The following is a 23505-nucleotide window of genomic DNA, read 5'->3' as shown; positions in this document are numbered from 1 at the left end:
GGGGCTTAATTTTGCAGGATGTCATCTGAAAAAATTATCTCTATTTTAAAAAACAACAAAACCAACTCACCAAAGAGGGGGCAGATGCCACTTTAATCTACCTAATGAGGCCACACAGTCACAACCAGCAGAGGTAATGAGAGAGCACCCCTTGTATTTGCTAACTTTAACACAGAAGGGACAGGAGGGAAGGGCTAGTTTCCCTCTGCAAACACCCTCACACATATTCTCCCATCTCACCCCAATAAATAAGTCTTTTATTATTTTTATGAGAGCATCTTCACTAGCGCATTCAATAATCATCACTTCAGGGCACTGCACATCACTAAAACACTGTTCAAACAACTAAAACTAAATATTGATAACTGACGGAAGGCGACAGGGCAGGCTAAGGAGCTCCTCGCTGTTGGACAGTAGGCGGCTGTGCTCCGCTGGCTGCCGGTGACGTTGATCCCCAGGATGTGGTTATCCACCCATAGCATCGGCAGTTCACGCAGCGCTGCGTGCCAAGCAGAGCCGATCCCCCCCTCTCCGACAGGCGCAGTGACACGGGCTACGCTGAGCACATCTTACCTCCTTATGCTCTGAAATAAATATATGAATCAGTTTTTTCTTCATCAGAAATAGCTGTTTCTGCTCAGAATTCATAACTGCCCTGGGCCAAGATCACTCATATTTTTCATTTACGATGCAGACATTACAATGGGATAAAAAATTTTAATCTGTCAGTGAAAGTCATGAAAAGCGGTAAAAGAAAATACTAAACTTGCTAGTTTGTACATGTTTGCAAAGGAAAAAAACTTCTTGGCTACGTGATTAAAGGACGGCAAAGACACCGCTCAAAGATTGCTCCTCAAAGACACACTGCAATACTGAAACAGTGACTGTGACAGCCGTGCACAGACAAGAGAGGAAAACTCCCTCAGGACTAATTTGTACCATCTGCCGTTACTGTGCCTCTGACGTTGATTTTGAATGCTTCTCTCACAATTGAAAATAAGCTGAAAGAAAATCAACTGTTTGCCAGTGTGTTTTGGGTTTTTTCCTGTCTATCATCATGTAAATGATACAAAATCATGATAAAACCAGGGTTTCCCATCAGTTCTCTGTCATACATTGACTGCAGAATTTCCACCCACACACACCTGTCTGGCTTGTACAGGCACATAAACACACACCAAAGAAATCAAAACTCAAAATTAGATCTCAAACTTTTGGTGCCTTTAACAGCACAATTATACAAAGGGAAGCCCGGGAGAGCCACGTCCCGCGGGCAAGTAATCCAGCTGGAGATCTGCCCGCGGGAGACAGCATCGCTGCCCGGACCGGGAGGAGGAACCGCACGGGGGCTCTGCCCGTGCCTCCCTCCCACGGGGGCTGTGGGGCTCGGCCCCCTCCCGCAGGTGGCCTGATCCTGCTCCCGGGCTGCTCCGCACCACGCGGCAGAGGAAGGACGCGGCGGCAAGGATGCCTCTCCTGGGAGAGGAAAGGTCTCCTGCTCCCCCAGCACCGTCCCACGCCGCAGGAAGCTTACCCTTACCTTCCCCCACCTCAGCGTGGGTGAAATTTCTCCCAGCTTTCTCCCACTGCACCCAACGCTGGGAAATCTGACAGAGAGAGTCCACGTGGGCACAACGTGCAAATAAGCCTCACTTCTGTAACTGCATAGCAAGTAGGCTCAAAAGCCTTATATAAAGCAATCATGTAGCTCTATGCTTGACACCCTTCCTGATTTAAAAGATAGAGGGATATGAATGATACAGATTCAAACATTAGCTTCCTAACAGATGGGTTAACGGGTTGTTATGTATTTTCCTCATTTAAAGAGGGGAGATCACACAGAGCCTTGAACATCTGTGCCTGGCCAGTGCTTGCTAACATTGAATGTCCTCCAGGACTGGAGACAAGGAACACACAATGAAAACGAGGGGCTCGGAGACATCCCTCACCAGAAGCTGCATCCATCTGGCAGCCACAGAAATAAGGACAAACATACTTCCACGCTTGTATGCAATCCTGCCTGTGCTCCTCCAATATAAAATTAGAGAAAGTTGTCCTTTTAAACTTAACTGCACCCCGTACAGTGCATCTTTAATTAACCTGAGCCCCGAATAAATCCCATGGGACGCTTGTCTGAGGAGCCTTAAGTGTAAATAACCCCTGAGGAGACCTGCTGAAGGTGGAGGAGGAAACACAAGGTGGCATCTCCGGGGGGAACTGTCAGCCACCCTGCACACTAGCACAGCCCACGCGTGTGCCGGGGATCTCACACGACCGTTACACAAAGCGTTCATCTCTAACAAGCAGACGTCCGCTCTCCCGCACCCCGGGCAGCCCCAACGCTCCCCACACACCGTGCTGCAACGTAACATTTCACAGCCTCAAGGAGTCAAACCCCAGGCGAGGAGAACCCACGCGGACTCCGAGGGACATCCAACCTCGCTCCCCATCCCTACTGGCTACTCTCACACCCTTCCCCTTCTCCCAGCTCCGCTGCACCCCCGTGGGGAACCCAGCCCGCAGCCTCAGGAGCGAGCCCCGGCTCCCTCTCCCCCGCGGCACCGGAGCCCTGGGCTCCCCCTTCCCAGGGGCACCGCTCCCTGCCCGGAGCCGGCGGCGGGCGCTCGGCTCCACTACACCTGCAGCGAGGGGGCTCGGAGGAAGAAAAAAAAGGTTAAAGCCTACTAACAGCAGAGCTCCCGAAAGCCTCTGGAAAAATTTCTGGATGTGAAACCTTTCTCCAAGTGAATACGCAAAATGTGGAGAGGTATCAGAAGTGCTCCTGACACGAGGGCCACCCACATAAATCTGTGGTGTGCCTAATGCAAACCACAAGGCTCCTGATGCTCTTTTAAAGGTCATCAGATTTAAGGGGGTTTTTAAGGTTTAGATGTTGTTTTTCCAAGCTTTGTTCTCAGAAATGATTTAGTAATTTTGGCTGAATTCCCACCCACACCAGCACCCCTTCCCTTCCTTGCACCACCCCCCAATCCCAGGAGTCAGCCTAAGCAGGCATGCATCATGGAAAATTTCAAATCAAAAGTCAAAAATTCAGCAGAGTTTAAACCACCAGAAATAGGGGTTTATGATGAGAAGTGCTCAGCAACTTTAATTACAGCAAAATCTACCATCCGCACCTGTAAGGTATGAACTAAAATGGCCTTTTAAATTAGACGTATAGACAGGGGAAGAGGATGACACTGAATCGCAATAAAAACAGAATTACGACTCAGTAGACTCATGTTCTCATGCTTCTTCTCCTCCCGAAACACTTCTGTAGGAAGCGTAGACCATTTTTCAGTAAAGGTTTACCTAACCATCCCCTTGTCTTTTTAGACCTGGAAAAGTTTTCTGAGGTGTGAACTGACTCTACGGAAAAGGGGAGACACAAACACACACAGAAAAAAACTGACTGAATGCTACATTTCAAGTTAAAAAAAAAAAAAAAAAAAAAGAAAAATACAAGTATGGAAAGATCAGTTTTGCATGATGAGCATAACACCATAAAACTAGTCCACGTTTGCTCAAAACCGAACATAGGATCATTCCAGATTATGAAGCTTTGCAAACATCTTGACAAATATGGTCTGAACTTTAAGCTTATGACTAAACTTAAAACCAGACATTCTTAATTTGTTTCTTCACAAAGCTCTGGTACGTGATTTGTAAATTCCTGTGGATTCTCAACTACAACAAAGCGCTAACATTTGGGGGTTTCAGCATCGTTGTCAGTACCTCAGCCCCCTAGCCTGGTGTTAGACATTTTCTCCTGGTTTAACAAACAACAAAACAAAACGAACCCAACAAAACACCCCACCAAACTTAATTATAAACATTTCCCCTATATCCCCAATGTGTCATTTTTATTTTTAATAGTGCTTGGCAAATGTCCAAAGGTTTAGAATTTTAATTGCTATCAGTAGAATCCCTATGTGCCTTTAAATCTGCAAATTAGGTTGCAACTCTAGAAAAAAACTGGAATTCCACGCAGGAATACTATAATGAATGCGGGCCAACTACATCGCAAAACCCTGATTCCAGACAGATTTTAGTGTAAGACATACAGGGGGGAGTTTCAGATTTTTAAAAACAAAAGCAAAGAAACGGCCATTGACGTCACACCTACAGCCCCAGGTCAAGAGTCTGGGACGAACCTGACGAAGCTTTAGGAACCACATGAGAAAGTCCACGTGCTGGGGCTGACCAAACCATACATGCCTTGTCACCCTTACATACGGGAACACGTGATAAGCATTTAAGCTTAAATCTTGAGGCTTGAAGTTAGGAGGATACAGTGAAAACTGCACTGCCTTCAGGTCCGCTAGGCATCAGCCCGTTCACAGCACTATTCACCATCCCTGTCGGCTCTCTGATGCGGACAGGTCAAGCAACTCCGACCGTCTTTCCTCCACAAAACTGTACCTGGAATTGCATTAATTGTAATAATCCATGCTACTGGCCACACCAACATCTCTAACTCGGCTCTTTCGCAGCCGTTTTTCTCGCCATCGCTCTCCATTTCGTCCTGCACAGCACCGAGCGCCCGAGGAGCGGCTCGCCGCCGCGCCACGCGGGGCAGAGCGTGCGGAAGGGCCCTGCCTCGGCGTGCCTCCGCCCGGCCGCCCGCTCCTGCGCGAGGCAAAGGAAAAAGAGGTCTCTCTGGGCTGTTCCGTGAACGCTTACGTTTTTCTGTCACCTCTCGTTTAGGTAACTTCCACGTGGTTTAGTTATTTGAATGCTGGTTTTAACTGCGTCAATCAGCACATTTAAAAACCACAGACACGTTTTAAAAAAACCAGCAGATGCAGCCAGAGCAAAAGATTTAACACACTATTGGACTGCGAGAGCAGTCGCTGAGAGACACCAGACCTTTGCCGACTAATGCTCAGAAGACCCCAGAGACCACCAAGACAGGTACGTGCTTTTAGTCTTTGTCTGTGCCAGCCTATCTAGATCTACGTAAATATACAGCCTGAAATATTGACTGTGCCAAACACATTGAAAGTCAGGCTCAAGTATTTAGCAAAACAGCCTTTGCTTTGCCTGTAGTGTTACTTGGCTGCAGTCACGCTGTATCCTTGGAGGCTCCGCTTCCAGCAGTATTTCAGGGCTCAGTTTGCCGGGCTGCCTCTTTGCCCCGCAGAGGACAAGCGGGGCTGCACCGTGCCCCAGCACGGGAAAATCCCACCGGCTCAGGATCGGCGGCAAGCCCAGCAGCTCCGACGGCACTGCTTGCTCCTCACCTACGCTGCACATACCCAAACCTCGTTCAACTCAGTTACGTGTTTTCAGGACAATAGAGACCACCTGCAGAAAGCCAACTGCAAGAAACAAACTGCTGCTTCCCCCATTTTAAATCATGGGAGTATCTGCAATCATTTCGGTTTACAAACTATGCACATCTGGATATATATTTTACAGCAGAAAATAAATGTGCAAATGCAGTAGTTCTCCTATACTGTGTATTAAAATTAGGAACTATATAGTGAAATAAACAAGCGTTGCAGTCTGATGCTATTCAAGACATAATCGTATTGTTTTTCATTCCAAGAAATTCTAATGAACGTGCCTCCTTTCCCACAGACGTTCTATGCAGCAGTCTGACAGTGTAGCAAACGAACAAACAAAAAAACCCTCGGTCATGGAGTAGTGTATTTAGTTAAAATAAGACCAAAGCTTTCTACTTTTCTTCCCTATAACTTCTAGTGAAGCCTAAAAAGACGTGAGCAAAATTATTTAATAGCTGCTTCTTTCAAAATGTGCTTTTTCTAAAGCCTTCATAAAAATATGCGATTAAGTTCTCCTTTGTTCAGGCAGGAAGAAAGAGCAGTCTGCAAAAACTTAGGACTGATTAGAACTATTTGCTCATCTATCTGATATATCCACATATTGGCTTGACAGGGATTAACTTCAAAACTCCTAATACGTTCTTACAGAACAAGACTGCTACAGGTATTACCCTTCTTTTAGGCATAGTTTCAATTGTTCAAAAGTTATGAACTTTTAGTATGACCATTATTAGATGCTTCATCTTAAACAGACTGAAACCCTTTCCTTTGGTGTTTTGGTTGGTTGGGGGGTTAGCGGGGCAGGGGTTTGAACCAAACACTCAGAAAGACTTCTCTAGTGGAAAAGCTTGGCAGAAGTCTATATGCTTTCAAGAACAAATCCTAATCCATTTCCAAACTTTTCTGACATAAGAACAAAGCCCTCTTGAATAGCTGTGAAGAAGCACGAAGAGAGAGAAAAATATTTCTTCCCAATTGCATTTCTTCGCTGAAATTAATCAAACAAAATTCTCAGAGAATAACTACTGTTGCTCAGGAAACGTTGATGTCATTGCCGTCTTCTTGGTTCTTTTTGTAGGTTCGTGATATCTCCTAGCAGCAAAACCAACCTGCACAAGAAGTTTACCATGTCAAGCAATGTTTCGCAATGCCATGTCGGTAAAGAAATGGAACCTTTTACCTATTTTTACTACTTGATTTTTCTTATGGGATTTATTGGAAGTTGTTTCGCACTATGGGCATTCACACAAAAAGATCAGAAACAGAAATGTATGAGCATCTACTTAATTAACCTCTTAACAGCGGATTTTTTGTTGACTTTGGCCTTGCCAGTAAAGATTATTGTTGACCTAGGAGTTGCGTCCTGGAAACTGAGAATATTCCACTGTCAAGTTACAGCCTGTTTCATCTACCTGAACATGTATTTATCAATTATATTTCTGGGATTTGTAAGCATGGATCGTTGCCTTCAGCTAACACACAGTTCTAAGGTCTACCGCATTCAAGGGCCTGGATTTGCCAAGATGTTGTCTGCAGTCGTATGGACAATGGTTCTCCTTATAACGGTGCCTAACATGGCTATTCCAATAAAAACCATTGAAGAAAGACCTGGTGCAGGATGTATCGATTTCAAAACAAAATTTGGAAGAGACTGGCACGTGTTTACTAATTTCATATGCACAGCGATATTCCTGAATTTTTCAGCTGTGATACTGATTTCCAATTTCCTTGTTGTTAGACAACTCTACCGAAACAAATACAGCGAGAGTTACGCAAATGTGAAGAAAACCCTCATCAACATACTGCTCGTAACTGCAGGCTACCTGCTGTGTTTCGTTCCATACCACATTGTTCGTATCCCCTACACTTTGAGCCAAACTGATACCATAACCAGCTGCTCTCTGAAACAAGCTCTCTTCAAAGCTAAAGAATCTACCTTGCTGTTTGCAGTATCAAACCTCTGTTTTGACCCTATTCTGTATTACCATCTTTCCAAATCATTCAGACTGAAATTTACTGAGACTTTTGCAGCACCCAAAGAGGCAACGGTTTTGACAGACAAAGAGGTACAACACAGAAGCGAACAGCAGCTGCAAACGTACTGATTCTAAAATACATCAGAAGAGCGTGCCAATCCGCAGTATAAAGAGCCGTTGAGCAACTGCAAGCATGGCTGCATGGTCAACGACCTTCCTGCTGAATCATAAGCCCAAGCAGAAGGACAAAACTTGAACAATACCAATCGCTTTGTCACATGTCCACAGAGGTCTGAACCAGCAGAATGTTCGATAGTGCCTTTCAGAAACAGTTCAATGTACCAGTGATGACCTGCCAGGGATCAGCAACACTTAAGAATCCAACGTGTTCAGACAGACTCAAAGGTACCTTATAATTATTTATGGTAAACACCTGAACTCACCTTTTCTAAGTTAAGTATTGCATACTTCCTACATTAAATGACTTGGTGCAATCAAGTGAAGAGATTACTTAAGAGCGGTTCTTCAGCTGCAAAGTTTTCACATATACAATTAACCCAAAAGCATTTTAGAGGGCATTATTTACTCCAGAAAGTTATTTTAAGCTGCACTGACTGAAAATTATTGTTTCTGCTTACATCACACCTGCAAGTTTTATAAATAAATTTCTTGTTCTTGCCAAGTTCCATTGCCTTTCCTTGCTGCTGCTTCAATGAATATGAAAAAACCTAACAACATGTTATTACAGAAAATTCAAGGAAATTTTAAAATTAAGATAAAGACTAAGTATAAATATCTAGTGTGTTCTCTTTGCTTGTTTTTTTATAAAAGTTTATAAAATAGCAACTAAGTTTATTAATATTCTAATTTACAATTACTTCCAAAAATAATGCATATGTAGAATAATCAATAATCAAAATTTTAAAATCAATTTGCACAGGCAAAATCCAGCTGTGTGGATTAGCTGCATCTGTAAATCAAAAATATTTCAGAAACAAAACCAAACCAAGTTAACTTTTTTCTAATCCTTAAAATGGGCAAAATATGACTCAAATGTTAAGCAAGCATTCAAAACTGTCCTGAACAGAAATAGCTCATTCAGTATTCTCATAACAATTCACCTGCAATAAATCAGAATCCAAACTTTGTGAAGTAAGAAATTTAAAGCAAAGAAAACTGTGGTTATCACGTCATACTCTCACATGACACTTCCTGTATTGACAGGATTTAATATTGTTAAAAGTTATCATTGTTTAAAAAAATATGTATTATAATAATTCTCGAGTAGATACATTCCAGTTCAAGGCTTTTTCAGTATTTGGGCCCTTTTTCCAGCACAACAGAAAACACAAGAAGTCATCCGAATGAGGGTTTGGGATCTGGAATGTTATCCGTGGGGCTTGCTTCGGTTCCCATGAGCCTACAGACAAACACAGCAGCAGCCGCCGCCAAAAATCCGCGCTAGAAACAGCGAGGAGTGGGTGGGAGGAAATAACACCGTTCTGTCCCTTACGCTTCAGAACCATTTCTTTCAGATATTTTGGTATTCACCCGTCTGTCCAACTACGATATGAAATTTCCTATTTAGCAAACTTTTACTAGACCCTGGAACGTGGTGGTTTTATTGTGGTGCCCATCTCCTTAACCCAAGTAAGTCATCACACATCATCACACCTCTTATGCGTTCTTCCAGCTAACCCCGACCGATAAAACAAAGATGCCCGTGCGCCCCACTAAAGCCACCCCGCAGCGCACAGCGCGCGCGTGCTGGCAGCAACAGCGTCACGCAAGCTGGCCAGGAGCCCTCAGGCAGAGGTCACGCAGCCCAGCTCTCTTCAGACAGTGAACTTTTCTTCCTTTAAATGCCTTGCTGTCACATCATGCAGTACCGTTACGCACACAAGTACAGAGGTCACTCACCAGAGGTATAGGGAAATGTGTCGCGTATTGCAAATGGCGAAGGAGGTCATAATTGGATGGAAAAATCAGTTCTCTCAGTCTTTCCCTCTTGACCGACTTCTCACTGGTAACTCCAATTCTTCTGTCTAAAGAAGAGTTCACATTCTCACAAGGCTCCCCAGGCATCGGAGAAAAAATCTAAGTCATGTAAAACAAACGTTTAAGGTAAGTGTAACCTCTAGCTTTCGAAATTCAGCAATTGCATTCAGAGATACGATTTTGTTCTTGCTTACAGTTACTTTTTAAACATCTGAGGTTTTTCAAAGATAGACAAAGCAAGGGCAACCGTAACCAACCCTGAAATTTAAGATACATATACACGTTATATCTCTATGCATATCTCCACTCATACAAGTTTTAAAGTAGCGGTATTCAGTCAGGAAAAAAAGCATGACGATTCAGAGCAATCTCCACACTTCTTACGCTGCTGTGACACAGAAACCACGATGAGATAGCCCAGTGATTGAGGGAAAACAATGACAAGGGTGAAGTGGAGGTGACAAGAGACATTGTAGGCAGGCATGGATACGCTTGAAACCACTAATACGACAGATGTCGGGCAGAAACAGGGGTCCCAGCATCCTGCAAGTGGGTCTGCACTGATAGGTCTGGGCACGGGCGTCCATGCGGATGCAGAACCAGGACCAGCCCAACGGAAGAAACTACGAGATTCAAGAGTAATGCAGAATCAGGCTAGCAGTAAGGAAAAAGAGAGGGGGAAACTGATTTGGAAGACAGAGCCAAAACACCACTTGAAAAGCAAATGGTATCAATAGGGTTCCTCGATGTCAAAGAAGTGGGTAGATCTGCATATTTATTCATGCTTTACTGTAATACACAGCACTCTGAACATGCTGGGGGCAAGGGGAAGGAAGGGAAGGAGGGAGAGAGGAGCGTGCGTGCGAGCGTGCAGGTGGACAACGAGGGGACGCACAGAAGAGCCGTAAGTTGTCACGCAGCAGAGATGCGGAGAAAGGAGGCGACGCACTGACACAGAAGATGGCAGGGGCTGGATGCCAAAGGACATCGGCTGTCCGCGGAAGAAGTGAGGTGGTGCTAGGGGCATGGAGAGACATTCAGTGGTGACAGCAAGCAGCAGGCACAGGCATCAGAGGCATGCAGAAAATCAAAAGTTAGACCTACTGGAAATTCCGAACCAAAATCTGCCTTAAAGTCACTCTTGTCTACATCATCAAAAATACTAGCGGTTCCTGAGTCAATGCCCATATGTTCCATAATACTATGATCCTGATAATTGCCAGAGAGAAAAACAAGTATCAGTTACATTTTATTGAAGACCCGTTTAACTGATCACAGGTAAACCCAAGCACTCCACCTATTAAGAATTAGGAAAGAAGTATTGATGGTAAGAAGTTTTTGGATACCGACTTTTATCTTTATGATAAGCCTCAATTCACAAAAGTATTTCTAAGCCTAAATCCACAAAAGCATAGAAAAGGGCAAGAGCCAAAGGGGGAAACAAAACTTCACAGTACATCCCCGTGAGCAATTCCGCTCCAGGGACACCTACAGAAGAGGAAGCTGACTCTTGTACCTTCCTAAGATTTATTTCCTGCTTTATTGTACCACGAAAGGCAACTTGTAGAAACCCCCTATATTTCAGGGCAAATTTGGCCATGAGACCAATGTAAGAGATATACAAAAGAAATTTAAAAGAAATAGAAGAAGATGCTTCAGCTGCCCACAGGCTCCATGTGGACTGCGCAGCAGAACAACAGGCTACAGCACAAGTACAAACGTGGTCCGCAGTCTTGCGTTTAAAACTGCCTTCCTCCTGCACTAGTTTTAGAAAAGGTTACAAACTGCTCGTCCGATGGAAGACTCGGGATTGCACCTGGACTGTGCACGTACGAGCCATGAGGTCTGGCTTCACAGCCACGAGGTCTGGCTTCACAGCCTTCCATCGGTGGCCGTGTAGCACACAGTAACCTCCCGACGGTCTGCGAGCAGATCACCAGGCTGCGCGTGGCTCGCGCCTGCGCTGTGCCAGCGTGTCCCACACTGCACAGAGGACATGGGGCTTACTCCAGGCTCCCCACTGACTCCTCCTGCTTAGAGCTCTCCCTTCTCTTCATTGAAGCACATCTGCAAATAAGTTTTTCCACTGGTACATTTAGAAGTCTACATTGTGCCTTTTTGTTTGTCCCGAGGTATTTAGATCACCAAACAACTGTCAGTTCAGTATATTTGCACCAAAGCAGCAATATTTACGGCTATATACACAAATGAAGCTAATGGATCACTTCCAGTCTTCTCAGAGAGACAGAAAGAGACAAGGAGTTACAGATTTAAAAACTTAGTATCTCATATCTGAAATACTAATGCTCGGTGAAAATCTACGTTTAACGGAACAGAGTACCAAACATGGGAGAAATAGCATGAAGTGTTACCTCCAGTTTCACATCATGATCCTTAGAATAGTGTTCATCCACAGCTTCCCCATTAGGTGAACGTGGTCTAGTAGTTGCAGTGACTGACAAGTCTCCGCGAGATATTAAAGTGCACATGTATGCATCATGGGAGAAAACATCGTGCCGAGTGAATTCAGAAAAAAGCAGCACCAAATTCACAAACTCTGTCTTCTCATGGTCACTATTTGGGTCAGCTACCCAAAAAAAAAAAAAAGTTAGACTGTAGTTTCAACTTATAAATATTTGGGCTTATCCACATTGCAAACCCCAGCAAATTAATTTTAAAGGCCTACTAAAAATGTCTCAGACATCCTGCACAGGTTTTCCTTCGTCTCCAGAGAACACACCGTTTCCCAACTAATTTGCGTGTTTTCGCTTTGCTGTCAGCTCCAGGCACGGGACAGGCTTCAGACAGCAGTGGATTCCAGAGCATCCTACCCCATACGCATCTGCCCCAGCTGGCGGGGGTGCGTCAGCAGTTAAGCACAACGTTCAAATACTTCTAAAAATTAAAAAGAGGGGGGAAGAGGGCGAGGACGTTCCTTGTGTGAAGAAAAACTAAATCTGAAGCTTTAGATAATAACAGACCACTCAACGGTTGTCCTTTCCTCCCAAGTTATGTTACTATAGTAAATATTACTGTCTTATCTATAGTACTTTTGTATTCATAACAGAAAACCTTTTAAAATATTGTCAGAGAGCTCAAGATCTCTGCATGCCATGCCTCCAAGATGTAAAAGCAATATTTTATTAAAGCTTGATAGTGTAGCGTATTTTATCTACTAAACCTGCTCATGCACATCAGGAAAAAGTTTATTAAAATAAATGCATGTTATTTTGCCAGTGTCAAAACAAAGCCTAGAGAAATACAACATATAAAATTTTGTTATTAAGTTTTTATTTGTCACAGCTATATTTAATTTGACTTGTTCTGTACCACAGAAAGGTTTGCAACATCGCAGTTAACAGAAAATAGCTTTATACCACGTCAACTCTATCGAGCAACAAAACCTCCAGCTACAGAACTACCAAATCCAAATCATCAACATTTATTTAAAAGCAAATTACGATTTACAAGTTCAAATGAGTTCAGTATATAACACTATTTCAATTTAGAAATTCTCACCACACTGCAGCACAGAAGTGGTAACAGTGAGCCCAAGAGCACACCAGTTCAGGGGCAGAACTCTGCAGCGCCCCGGCCCCGCTCACCCGGAGCTGCCCGCCGTGAGCCCCCCCTCAAAAGCAAGGCGTGCGGACTGGGTGCTGCGCGGACTGGGTGCTGCGCGGACTGGGTGCTGCGCGGAGGAGCATCGTAAAACACACACCTGCAGGCCAGGCCATCTGCCCTCCTTCAGAAAATAGCAGTTGCATGCTTTTCATTTTTGGAGACACAGAAGCTCAACCACCGTAAAAAAAATACAAGACACAAAACTTGTCCAATGCTCGAAAATACCAAAGAATATTTCAAGCAAGGAAAACATTCCCCAGCTGCTCTCCCTACCCTGCCTCGCAGAGCGACCCGGGTGAAGAAGGACCGTACCGCATTTGCAACAAGCACAGCAGAAACACAAGTCTAAATAACACAAATAGTTTGGATGGTTTATTAAAACCAGGGTCACCACTGGCACGAAAATAGAGTACTGCCAATACCTCAGAGCCTGTAACGAATTTTTAAGAAGTTTCTCCTTTTTCGGATGTTGAGCTTCCAGTATCATGTTTCAAAGCACTTTAAATCTCCTCTACTTTAAGGGCACCAGGAAAAAAAAAAAAAACCAAAAAAACAAAAAAACAAAAAACCTAGCAGTACTTAAGATACCAGAAACACAAGCTACAATATCAGACAGTTTTATTAGACCAAGACATTTCATAGAGCAACCTACAATGAACAAAGATCCTTTTTTCAACCCACCTATTTGTCAGCTAACAGCTTTCGACTTCAACACTTGTGTGTAATTTCCAAGTCAGTGACTTCAAATGTGGATGTGTCAAAAAGAGGTGTTTGATGTTAAATATGCATAGAGTGCAAGTAACTTCCCCAAATCTCTTACAGTTTAAACAGAAATAAACATAGTTTCTGCCAGTTTTCCTCTTGTGAAAAGAAAGAAATAAAAATCACAGAAAGATCCTATAACAAGGCAGGAGATTTCAAAAAAAATGTGCATATGAAAATAGAGCAGGTAATCACAGAAACTGTGAAACACCCGCTACAGCGAAACAATAACTTCAGCAGCCAGACAACAGACCAGTTGCTTCTGACCTACTTTGGAACATAAATTAGTTAATACTCACATAATGAGGGAGCTTGCGTATCTAAAAACCTTAGCAGGACATTCTGAAAAACAGGAAGACTGGAACCTGTCAAGGAGGCTGAAGACAGGGATTCCTTTTCATCTAGGACTTCAGATTCACCACATCTCTGCGCAGTTAAATAAACAAAATACGCATGTAGCTACACACAAATGCATATAATATTCCCACAATTTGCATCTGAGGCAACTATATGTGTGATTCTTTCCTACCTCTTCATAAAATCCAGACTTGCTCTACAACGACAGGCTTTTCCCATTACCTAGTTTGGTTATTTCTAAGGTGTTTTATTTAATCACTTTGGATTACTTATTGAAAAGGAATGCCTGAGATGTACCATCATCTGCAACGACACGGTTTCATATAAAAGCAAAAATTTAAGATACAGAACTTCCAGGACCAATGTGAATAGAAAAGGTAACTCCTCCTGTTTGTGTAAATTACACTGAATATAATAATAACCAGGGCAAACATCTCTGCTTTGAGTGGATTTCAGTGCGACTGAGGCAGAAACAATACCGTAAGCTCCCTTCCCCCTGCGTAATGGTTTGTGGCGAGGAGCGGACAAAGCAGAGAGGCTTTGGAAAGTGAAAGTCTTTCTGCACCTCGCGCTGTCTGTACGTCTGTCTGCACAGATGCGCTTCTGAGAGTGTTCTCATCTATCTGGCCCCGCACCCAGGCTGAACAGACATCACGCATCACATTCCTGGGGACCCTTTTTTCTAGGGGGAAAAAAAAAATTAAAAAAACCTAAACAGAACACCCATCCAGTAAAAACTGCCTGCCGGCGCTGCACGGGCACAGGTGAGGCCAGGGCAGTGGTGCTCCGGTCTGGAAAGCTGCAGCAAGGCTGCTGTGAACACACTGCCTCTGTTTAATCCTCACTGCAGAGCAGGTTTAGCATCACTGACGCTTCAAGGAGAGGTGTCAGCTTATGCGAGCTGGAGTAGGATCGTTTGCCACAACAGACAGACAAGAGTTTACATCAAAGATGTCACTGCAGCGTCCTGCTTCTCCAGTGAAGCGTTTCATTTCCCCTGAAAACCAAGGAGTTCTAAGAATGCAAGATTTAAAGTTACACTCCAATTTTGCCTCAAAATGGATCTTAGTTTTGGAAGGTTCCCAGAGTCCCCCACAGCTGAGCAGCCCTGCCCCACCAGCCAGACCCACACCCCTCTTCTGCAGGGACTCCGGTTCCTGTGGCACCTCCGGTTCCTGTGGCACCCCTTTATTCGGGCAAGTAGTTCACAGAAGTAAAACATTTCAAACAAACAGACATACATCAGCTAACATAGACCATTCTGAGTTAGGTTGCAATTTCTTCTTATTTTACATAGAAGGCTCTTTCATTTTAAATTTATCTAGAATTTAAAAACTGTAAATTGATGACAAAAATCCCCAGTGCTCCGAATGCCATCAAACTTACTTGTTTTGTAATGAGTAGAGATTAAAGTGATGTTTCCTTAGAGATATCTTACTTTTAAGCATACTGTTCACGCTATTCTAGAAGTAGAAATAACTTACTTCTGCTTCAATTTCTGCTTGCCTCTTCTCCAGGAGTTTGGCTACAGCCATGGCCCTGTGCTTACCAGACCTTTTACAGCTCACAGCCCATTCACAAAGCAGCGTTACCACAGCTTCGTCGTTTGGGGCTACCTGTTCAGTGCAAGAACAAAGACAGAAAACCATTTCACCCACAGAAGCCAACAGGCTTATTTCTGAGCAAACAGGTTGCGGCAACCAGTGTTCTGGGGGACAAAGACCAAAGCTGGTTTTTGTTCTTTAGTACTGACAGATGCACCCGTTTGCTTTATTCGTAGTGTTTTCAAATGAAATATAATCTGGAAGCCAAAGAGCGAAATCTCAGTTCTCACACTGCTGATACTCAAGTCAAAATTTTCCTTTATCATCATGTTGCTTCACAAAAACAGAAAAGGGTGATCTGCTTTCTGAGCAAGAGAAACAGGAAAAGCACACCACACAGAGCCTCTCAACCCAATTAACCACGGAGAATTTACGCTTTCCTTACATTAATTCTTCCAAACCTCCTTCCTCTGTTTCCAGACCATTACTTGCGTCCCACTGACACACTAAAAAACAAACAAACAAAAATCCCTAACCTCTAAAGGTGCATCTATCAGATCACCAAGGTCAAAAAACTTCCAAAAAGCTCAATTGATTCTGACCTAACACAGACATTTTTAAGAAACAGCACATGGCTTTAGAAAATCCATATTTACAGAATAGCAATGGGATATAGTATGCTTCTATCTCTTGAGTGTTCATCCAATCTCTGTTTCTACTAACCACCCACATTTTGGAAGTATTTTTTTCTTGTGTGCTGCTGAACTTCCTCGCTCCTGCCCAAGCTGGCTACCATCTCTGAACACTTAGACATAAAACTGACCTGCAAATTAAGCAGATGTGATTTTTCTTCTTTCCCCAAGATTAGTGGAAAGTACGCTTACAAGAAAACATTAAGAAGGGCTAGAGTCAAGCACGGCACCCTCAGAAAGCTAATACTTTTTTCAGAGTGATTAGGCATTACAGACCCACAAGCATGAAAGTTACTGCTTCACAGCTATCCCAACTGTCCTCCTCAAAAAATACAAAAGACCCAACGGCACGCTAAACAAGGCTGGTGTGTACACGCACACACATCACACAGAAGGCTCCTGGAAATACGCTTCAACGGGCGAGCAAGAGATACTGAATGGCTGGGGGGTGTGGAGGGAACAGGGGAAAATGCTTTTCTCTTACCCAAATGAAGTGACATGGTAACATCACGCTGTTGTGGTTAGAGTCAGTCAGCTAACAACAGAAGTATGGATACTATATATTTTTGAAGGCAATGCAGAACACCTAAAAGAGTCTGATTTTCACTCTGACTTCCTTCCCTTTCTGCTAACAAGGGAAACCATGCCAACAAAAAACCCACATGCTTCTGTATCTCAAGCAGGAGACACCAACTCAGAGCTCAGGCAAAGCGCGTCAGGTCACCCGTTCCCCGAAGCTGCGCCCGCGCCGCATCGCACCCTGCGGCATCCCAGGGACAGCAACACGGGACCTCCCTCGCCCCCGTCCTTACAGGGAACGGCAGCTCTCGCAGAACGGCCGAGCAGCTTATCTTCTTAAGCAAGGAGCAGGTGACGCGCCTACAACTGAATCTCTTCAGAAAAGTAAAGAAGGAAAGCCTTGAAGAGGTGAGGCAATGGGGCACGAACGCCGGAGGTCAGAGCTCACTGTGCTGGGGCAAACACAGAGAGGGAAACCCTGGCAAGAGACACTTAAAGGAAGACTTACATGGGGTAATTCTGAAGGGAAAAAATGGTTATAAAAGTGTTCCTACATGCTTTTGTTCTGGCCTAAAGAAAAGGGCTTGGGTTTGTTTTGGGAAACGTCAAATCGTAGAAGAAGAAAGCCAATTTTTTGGCTTTCAATTATTTTCCACGTGAGAGAAACAAGGGTGCTTTTCCTCCAAGGAATAAGCACGCAGGACAAACATTGCCACCACACAGACAGACACCAAGGTATACATATGCATGTGCATACATACAACTATTTCCTTCAGACACTGCCCGAGATACTAAGCCAAGAATATCAGCCTGTTACCCAACTGTCCCCAGAGTTACGCTCAATTATGCTTCGCACTGAAAAGCAAAACCATCAAAGCCTGCAGTCGGTGAGCTAACCACTTCCCCTGCGGCTGCTCCCGCTGCTCGAGGGGACAGATGTTTAAGCCTTATGACAAATGTGAAAACAGCCTAAAGTAAAACTCCGGTCACCATATACAAGAACACACACAAACAAAATTCACACCAAATTTCACGCGCCCGTGTTTTTGGAGTCCTACTGAGTATTACTTGCAACTTCATGCCTGTGCCGCTTAGCTCTGACCGCTACGGACACAGGACTCAGGAGGAGTCCACGGAACAGGCGCGTCGGGGAGGAAGGTCATACGAGACCGACCTGCCGCAGGGTGGGCTCCCTCGCCCGCCAGAGCCCGTGCACCCCCGGCTGCAAAGCCAGGTGCCGGAAGGCCACCAGCATTTGTTACCAGACACGCTGTCTGGACTTACAGGTTGTAATTAACAGGATACCTCGTTTGAATTGCACACCCAAGTGTCTACGATCAAGGCTAAGGCTTATTTACCCAAGCACATTTCTTTCATGCTTGGTTGTCTGTTTTACAACCTTTCATGAAGCTCACTGACAAGGAGTGCAGTGGAAACTAAGCAACATTGTGATCAACAGCAAATTGCACATTTAGAGTTTTAGGTATTAAGCCAGCAACAGTCACTGTCTGGTTTTTTTTTAAACTAGAGATTGTATAAATTACTTATTTGATAGCCCAAAGAAAAGAAAAAACCCAGGGCAAGCTGACCTTTTTCTGTTAAAGCTGGATGTTATTTCAGTTATTTCGAGAAATGCTGTGAATTCTCACTTTTGAACAGCACTTCCACGTGTAGAACACTTCTCCGTATTAAAGTTCTTTTAACAAAAGGGACAAATAAAGGACAGATGTTTGTGCAACTCACAAGAAAGTAATGTGAAATTATCCTGGTCAGGACCACTTTGAGGTCTGCATAAATTAACCACAGATTAATTCCTCGTCTGTTCTACCTGGACTTCAGGAGATTTCACAGAATGACTAATCTGCTTCAAGCAGCTTATTTTCAAGGGACAACCTGGGTTTTTCGGGTGGGGGTGGTGGAGGTGGTGTTAAAATTAAACAACTAGGAAGAGACAGCTCTACAGTTACAAAAACACAGAGAGTTAATTCTGTTCCTAAACAAGTCATCTAACACTGATACTTACTAGTGCAAAAATATAACAATAACTCCCCAATTCTACGCCTATAAAAAGCGTAGATTTTCAGAGATGTACACCTTTTTTTTCTGACATTCAGAAATTTTCTACATTCAGAGATGTAGAATCCAACTTCACCACAAATCAAACACCTAGAAGTGATTACACACCTTAAAAATCACAGTTTCACATATATGCAGAACACAACCTCTTTTGAAGGGAAAAAAGCCCACCATAAATACTTGAAACATCAAGGTGTTTATCCATCTAAGAACCTCAATCACACCACTTGTAAGTGCCTAAAGACAGTGAGTTTGGTTCTCAGGAACTGACATGTGCAGCAACTAAAAAAAGTTATCCGAGTGCAGGTAATTACTTGAACCCTCTGATGCAGGCTTTGGTTGGCGTCACCAGAGCCGTTCCCATACATTGGGCTTGTGGAACACGGGGCCCTGCAGCAGCTGAGAAAAGTCGAGTGGAAGTGTCTCACCATCAAATACTTTATTTTGCTTTTGACTGAAAATAACAAATACATTTGAAAGCGGTATCAAGTCCCTGCAATATAAATAATTACCCAAAACCCCTACAGTAAGTACGCCTCTACAGCAGTACATTGGGCCGTGGAAGACTAGGCCAACCGACCCACAGCTGACCTGTAGAGCCACAAACTGGAAAATGAGTTAGTCCAACGCTGGAAGCTCCAGTGCCGAGCGCTCGCTGCTTCGCTGAGCGCGGACGGGGCGTGCTGCTCCTGGAGCCGGGCCGGCAGCAGCCCGCGGCGCTGGTAACGCGGTCGGGAGAGCTCGAGCTCCCGGCCCTGCCACGCAGCCGTAGCAGCCTGCTGCACGCTGCATGACTTCCTTCCTCCCCACGCTGTCTCACCATAGCTGTACCTCACAGTTTCCTCCCTTCCGACACCGTGTTTACTTAAACATGCTAAGAATGCAATTAAGTAACACCTCTCAGAATAATCAGGTTCGGGATTTGTCTAATTTGGGATCTTGTATCTGCAGAGAGTCTGGCCTGGAAAAGTGCAGATCACGTTTCAGCAGGGCTCGAACAACTGCCTTGAAAAGTAGCATTAAGATCACATTTGGACCCTTAAAATTTCAGGGGCAGGAAAACAAAAAGATCAGTTCACACGTTACTTAACGACTATATTTTGCAGGGAAGACAAGACGTAAGGTGCTGGAGCCCAGAACAGGCGTGGGTAGGCAGGAACTGCAACTCCCTCGGGCCGGGGGAAGCTCTCCCTCCCACAGACGAGACCCTTCCTCGAGATTCCCAAACCTTCCACAAGTCCTAATGAAAGAAAACCACTTCAAGGCGGCACCAAATGGGAGAGATTATCTACACCAGGTAGCACACACCTTTGAAGCATGACTTCAAGTTTAGACAACTCACTCACATTTGCCATTCAGCCATGACCCGAAATAGCTGGAACCTTCCGAAAGCCAGACCCTTTCAGAGAAAACCAAAGGCCTCATTTCCACTAATTTATAACTGAACAGAAGGTGGGTGAAGAAAAGAAGAAAAGAGTTGGTTTGGTTTTATTTTTAAAAAAGCACCACAATTAGTAACACAGGAAAGTATTAAAACTAAAGTATTAAACGTTCCTGTTCCTGCTAGGTTTGGAGATAGGAAGCCAAAAGTACTATTAAACCTCTGCTTTCCATAACTCTGAGCCCTTTTCCCACTAGTCCTTGCTTTTACTATTTAATTAAAATTTGCTAGTAAGGAACTAGCCTGACTTTGCGCTAGCTAAGGCCACCGCTGAGGTACCCGGACCACAGAAGTTATCTTTTCGTGGCGCAGGCAGGAAGAGCAGGGCGTAATGCGCAGGAGCTCAAATCACTAAGCAAAAGGAAACCCCAGCCTCCCCTCGCCTCACCGAAACCTCTCCCGAAAGCAGCCAGGTGCGTGACTCAGTGCCGCCGGGGAACGCCCGCGCCGTTCGTCACCGCTGCTGCCCGGGGAGCTGCCGCCCAGCCCAGCCCCGCGTTCTCCCTGCGCTCGGAGCCGCTTACGGCAACTCGCTGCGGGCGGCCGGCCACGCCGCCTCCCGCGCCACGCCTGCGGGCCTCGACGCGTTTCGAGGGAGAGAGATAACAGCACCCGAGAAACCCTTCCTCCTACCCCGAGACACACTGCTGCTTCTTGGGTTAAAAGGGGGGAAAAAAGCTTGTAGCAGGGGGAAAAAAGCTTGTGCTCTTATGCCAGTCATAGACGCCTGCGGAGGATATAAATGATATACTCTGTATATACATATATTATGTATATACATATTTATATGGCTATTCCTGTTCCTTTCAAAGAGGAAGATACTGAAAATGTATTCAATCGAATAATTCAACAAATCTGAGCAGGTGCTTATTGCAAGTCAAGTCTGTGTCGCAGGAAGCAGGTCTGCCCTTAAATCATGAAGGAGGTTAACTAAAAAACAACACAAAAAATCCAATTGCTTCCTAGTACAATAGAGTTCAGTCTCAAAACACAGAGCTGCTTTATTTCTAACGTTGTAGAATTTTATCATTTAAGAACATTCCCTTTAAATACTAAGCTTTTTTTTTTTTAAAGGTAGACTATCTAAATAAATTTGTAATCACCATTCCAGTTAGCATTTTCAAATTAACTCCTCAGTGAAATAAAATTAACATTTTAACATTAAACTCCAAATCTGCTTTCTAAGAAGACAAGGAAGGGTTTTCAGAAGCCATATTTTTATTAAAAGAGACAAAGAAGGAGTACAATACAGCAACGTGGTTTATTAGGACAACCCACCTTTCTAAAGGGAACGGGTGAGGAAAGAAGACAAGAGCCAGGCACAAGAGCACTACCAGATTTCTGTAGGAAAACAAATGGGCCTGTGCCGTCCACAAATGCCTGGCTCGGAATCCCAAATCCACGCAAATTAGCTCTGCTCCCAGAACAGTCAGGACAGCTCAGTCCGTTTGAAAACACATGTGCAGATCCGCGACAAAGGAGCTCTCAAGGTGTACTACTCTCTACGGAAAAGTCGTCCTCAGAAGTTTGGGGTTTTTAGATGAACTAAATGCACCGACTCTAGCAGTGCAGAGTAAAACATGGCAGATGACGAACGCCTCCGACTGCAGCCCAAGAGGGACAAAGTCATTACAGGGTGGTGGGCAAGCTCTCCATACACACCGCAGCACGAACCACAGCTCAAAGACAAACCTTTTTATTGGAGTACAATTTGCATATTTGCTTTAAATTATGAGACCATGTTCAACAAAATATTAACCACTGTTTTGAAGTCGTCTAATATAAGCAAAACCAAGTTGTGTCTTCTTTTTAAGGATCCCATCACTTATTTAAGTCACAGAATAAATTTCTCCCTTCCAGAGAGATTATGTACTTTAACTCCCTTTGACACCTAGGTGAGCAGGAATCTGAGGTTGGATTTCCTGAAATAAAGGGTGAAAGTACCCACACAAACAAGCTTGTGTGGGTTTGCTTAGATGACTAAGCAATTTGAGCAACTGAACTAATGCTAACTGCATTATTAAAAATATCACAAGATGCTCAGAACATGCTTTATTTTCTCAGTGCTTATGGAAATAGACTCTGATTCTGCAGATATTTCACTCCATTTTATTTTGCTCATCTTGTCTCTCTCACCCATCATGCATCCCAACATACTCAGATTCAGGTCCCTTACATAGTAACAAACTCTTAAATTGCAGCTTACTAACTCAAAAGGCATGGTTAGACCTTTCCCACAGACACAGCAGGGCTGGGGGTTTTTTGTTTGTTTCATTTCCAGCAAAGTGATCTCAGAAAGACAAATATTAGCTCTCTGCAGTTGTAACAAGCCCTGTTCGTGAGAACCAAGTTCAAAACAGGACTTTTTCACTCTAAAATGAAAAACATCTCTTGGCATTGTAAGAATTCAGCTGGACTTCAAAGACAACATGAGAAGCAAGACCTAAATACAAGTTCAGGGACCTAAACTTTAAAAGCAATCCGAGTGCACAAATATCCATGAAGTTTCAGGATTCTACATAATGATCTCAAGAAATTCAGTATCAGTCCTTAAAAATCAAGCGCTCTCTCCTTTCATCCATTTACTACTGCACACTAGCTAGAAAATACGGGTATGAAGTTTCACTCACGCGGTATCCCTCCCACTGCTTAGCTGTATTTCAAGCTATGCTTAACCAAATCGTATTTTTCTACACAGGAGACTGACAAGTTAAAAAGGCTCACCAACCATTCTAAAACAAAGCAAAACAAATTAAGAGGGGCAGGGGAAATCCTTTCTCAATTCCCTTCCTTAGTCATACCTGTGAAAGACTATGACAGATAATAAAATACAGGTAGACCAAAAGTTAGGTGAGAGCCGAGTGGGTTTAAGCCACAGGAAGACGACAGGTGAACTCAAAGAGGACTCTTCACAGACATTATGAAAAGTCGCTACTGCATTCTCTAGCTCACTCTTGAGGACTCTATTTTTGCACACATTGACTCAAGCCTTCCGAGGGAGTGATCTCTAAAAGGGGGTGGAGAGGAATTAAAGGTGTTCCAAATCTGGATGAGTGCAACACAGTTTTACTCTAATTTAGAACTGTATGGTAGCAATACAAACTGTTTACTAGATTTATTTATTTAAAGATACCTCCACAATAACCACCACAGTGGTAATCATTCTGGAGCTGTGCACAAGAGATGTTTTGAGTCAAGGAAATGTCAGGTGGAAAATACCTGCAGCTA

General features: G+C 43.9%; 2 protein-coding genes across 2 annotated transcripts in view; one reads left to right on the top strand and one right to left on the bottom strand.

Annotated features, from left to right (window-relative positions):
* MED12L (mediator complex subunit 12L) overlaps positions 1 to 23505 on the bottom strand; it is a 157249-nt gene that overhangs the window by 109014 nt on the left and 24730 nt on the right. Inside the window, exons 11-15 of the mRNA XM_075506714.1 lie at positions 15490 to 15621; positions 13948 to 14074; positions 11635 to 11849; positions 10367 to 10471; positions 9185 to 9361 (exon numbers count right to left, since the gene is read on the bottom strand). Coding sequence (XP_075362829.1) covers positions 9185 to 9361; positions 10367 to 10471; positions 11635 to 11849; positions 13948 to 14074; positions 15490 to 15621 — 756 coding nt within the window. The remainder of the gene's footprint in view (positions 1 to 9184; positions 9362 to 10366; positions 10472 to 11634; positions 11850 to 13947; positions 14075 to 15489; positions 15622 to 23505) is intronic.
* Positions 4816 to 7903, top strand: GPR171 (G protein-coupled receptor 171). Its single transcript, XM_075506719.1, has 2 exons — positions 4816 to 4914; positions 6367 to 7903. The coding sequence occupies exon 2, from the start codon at positions 6416 to 6418 to the stop codon at positions 7391 to 7393; it is 978 nt and encodes a 325-aa protein (XP_075362834.1). The 5' UTR covers positions 4816 to 4914; positions 6367 to 6415; the 3' UTR covers positions 7394 to 7903.

This window comes from Mycteria americana, chromosome 7, assembly GCF_035582795.1.
Source record: "Mycteria americana isolate JAX WOST 10 ecotype Jacksonville Zoo and Gardens chromosome 7, USCA_MyAme_1.0, whole genome shotgun sequence".
Classification (NCBI taxonomy): domain Eukaryota; kingdom Metazoa; phylum Chordata; class Aves; order Ciconiiformes; family Ciconiidae; genus Mycteria; species Mycteria americana.
The sequence above is the reverse complement of the archived record's forward strand: the minus strand, read 5'-3'. Positions and strand labels throughout refer to the sequence as shown.

What these genes read in the sequence shown, in the direction of transcription:
- GPR171 (XM_075506719.1), top strand. Translation starts at nt 6,416, where the DNA reads ATGTCAAGCAATGTTTCGCAATGCCATGTCGGTAAAGAAATGGAACCT.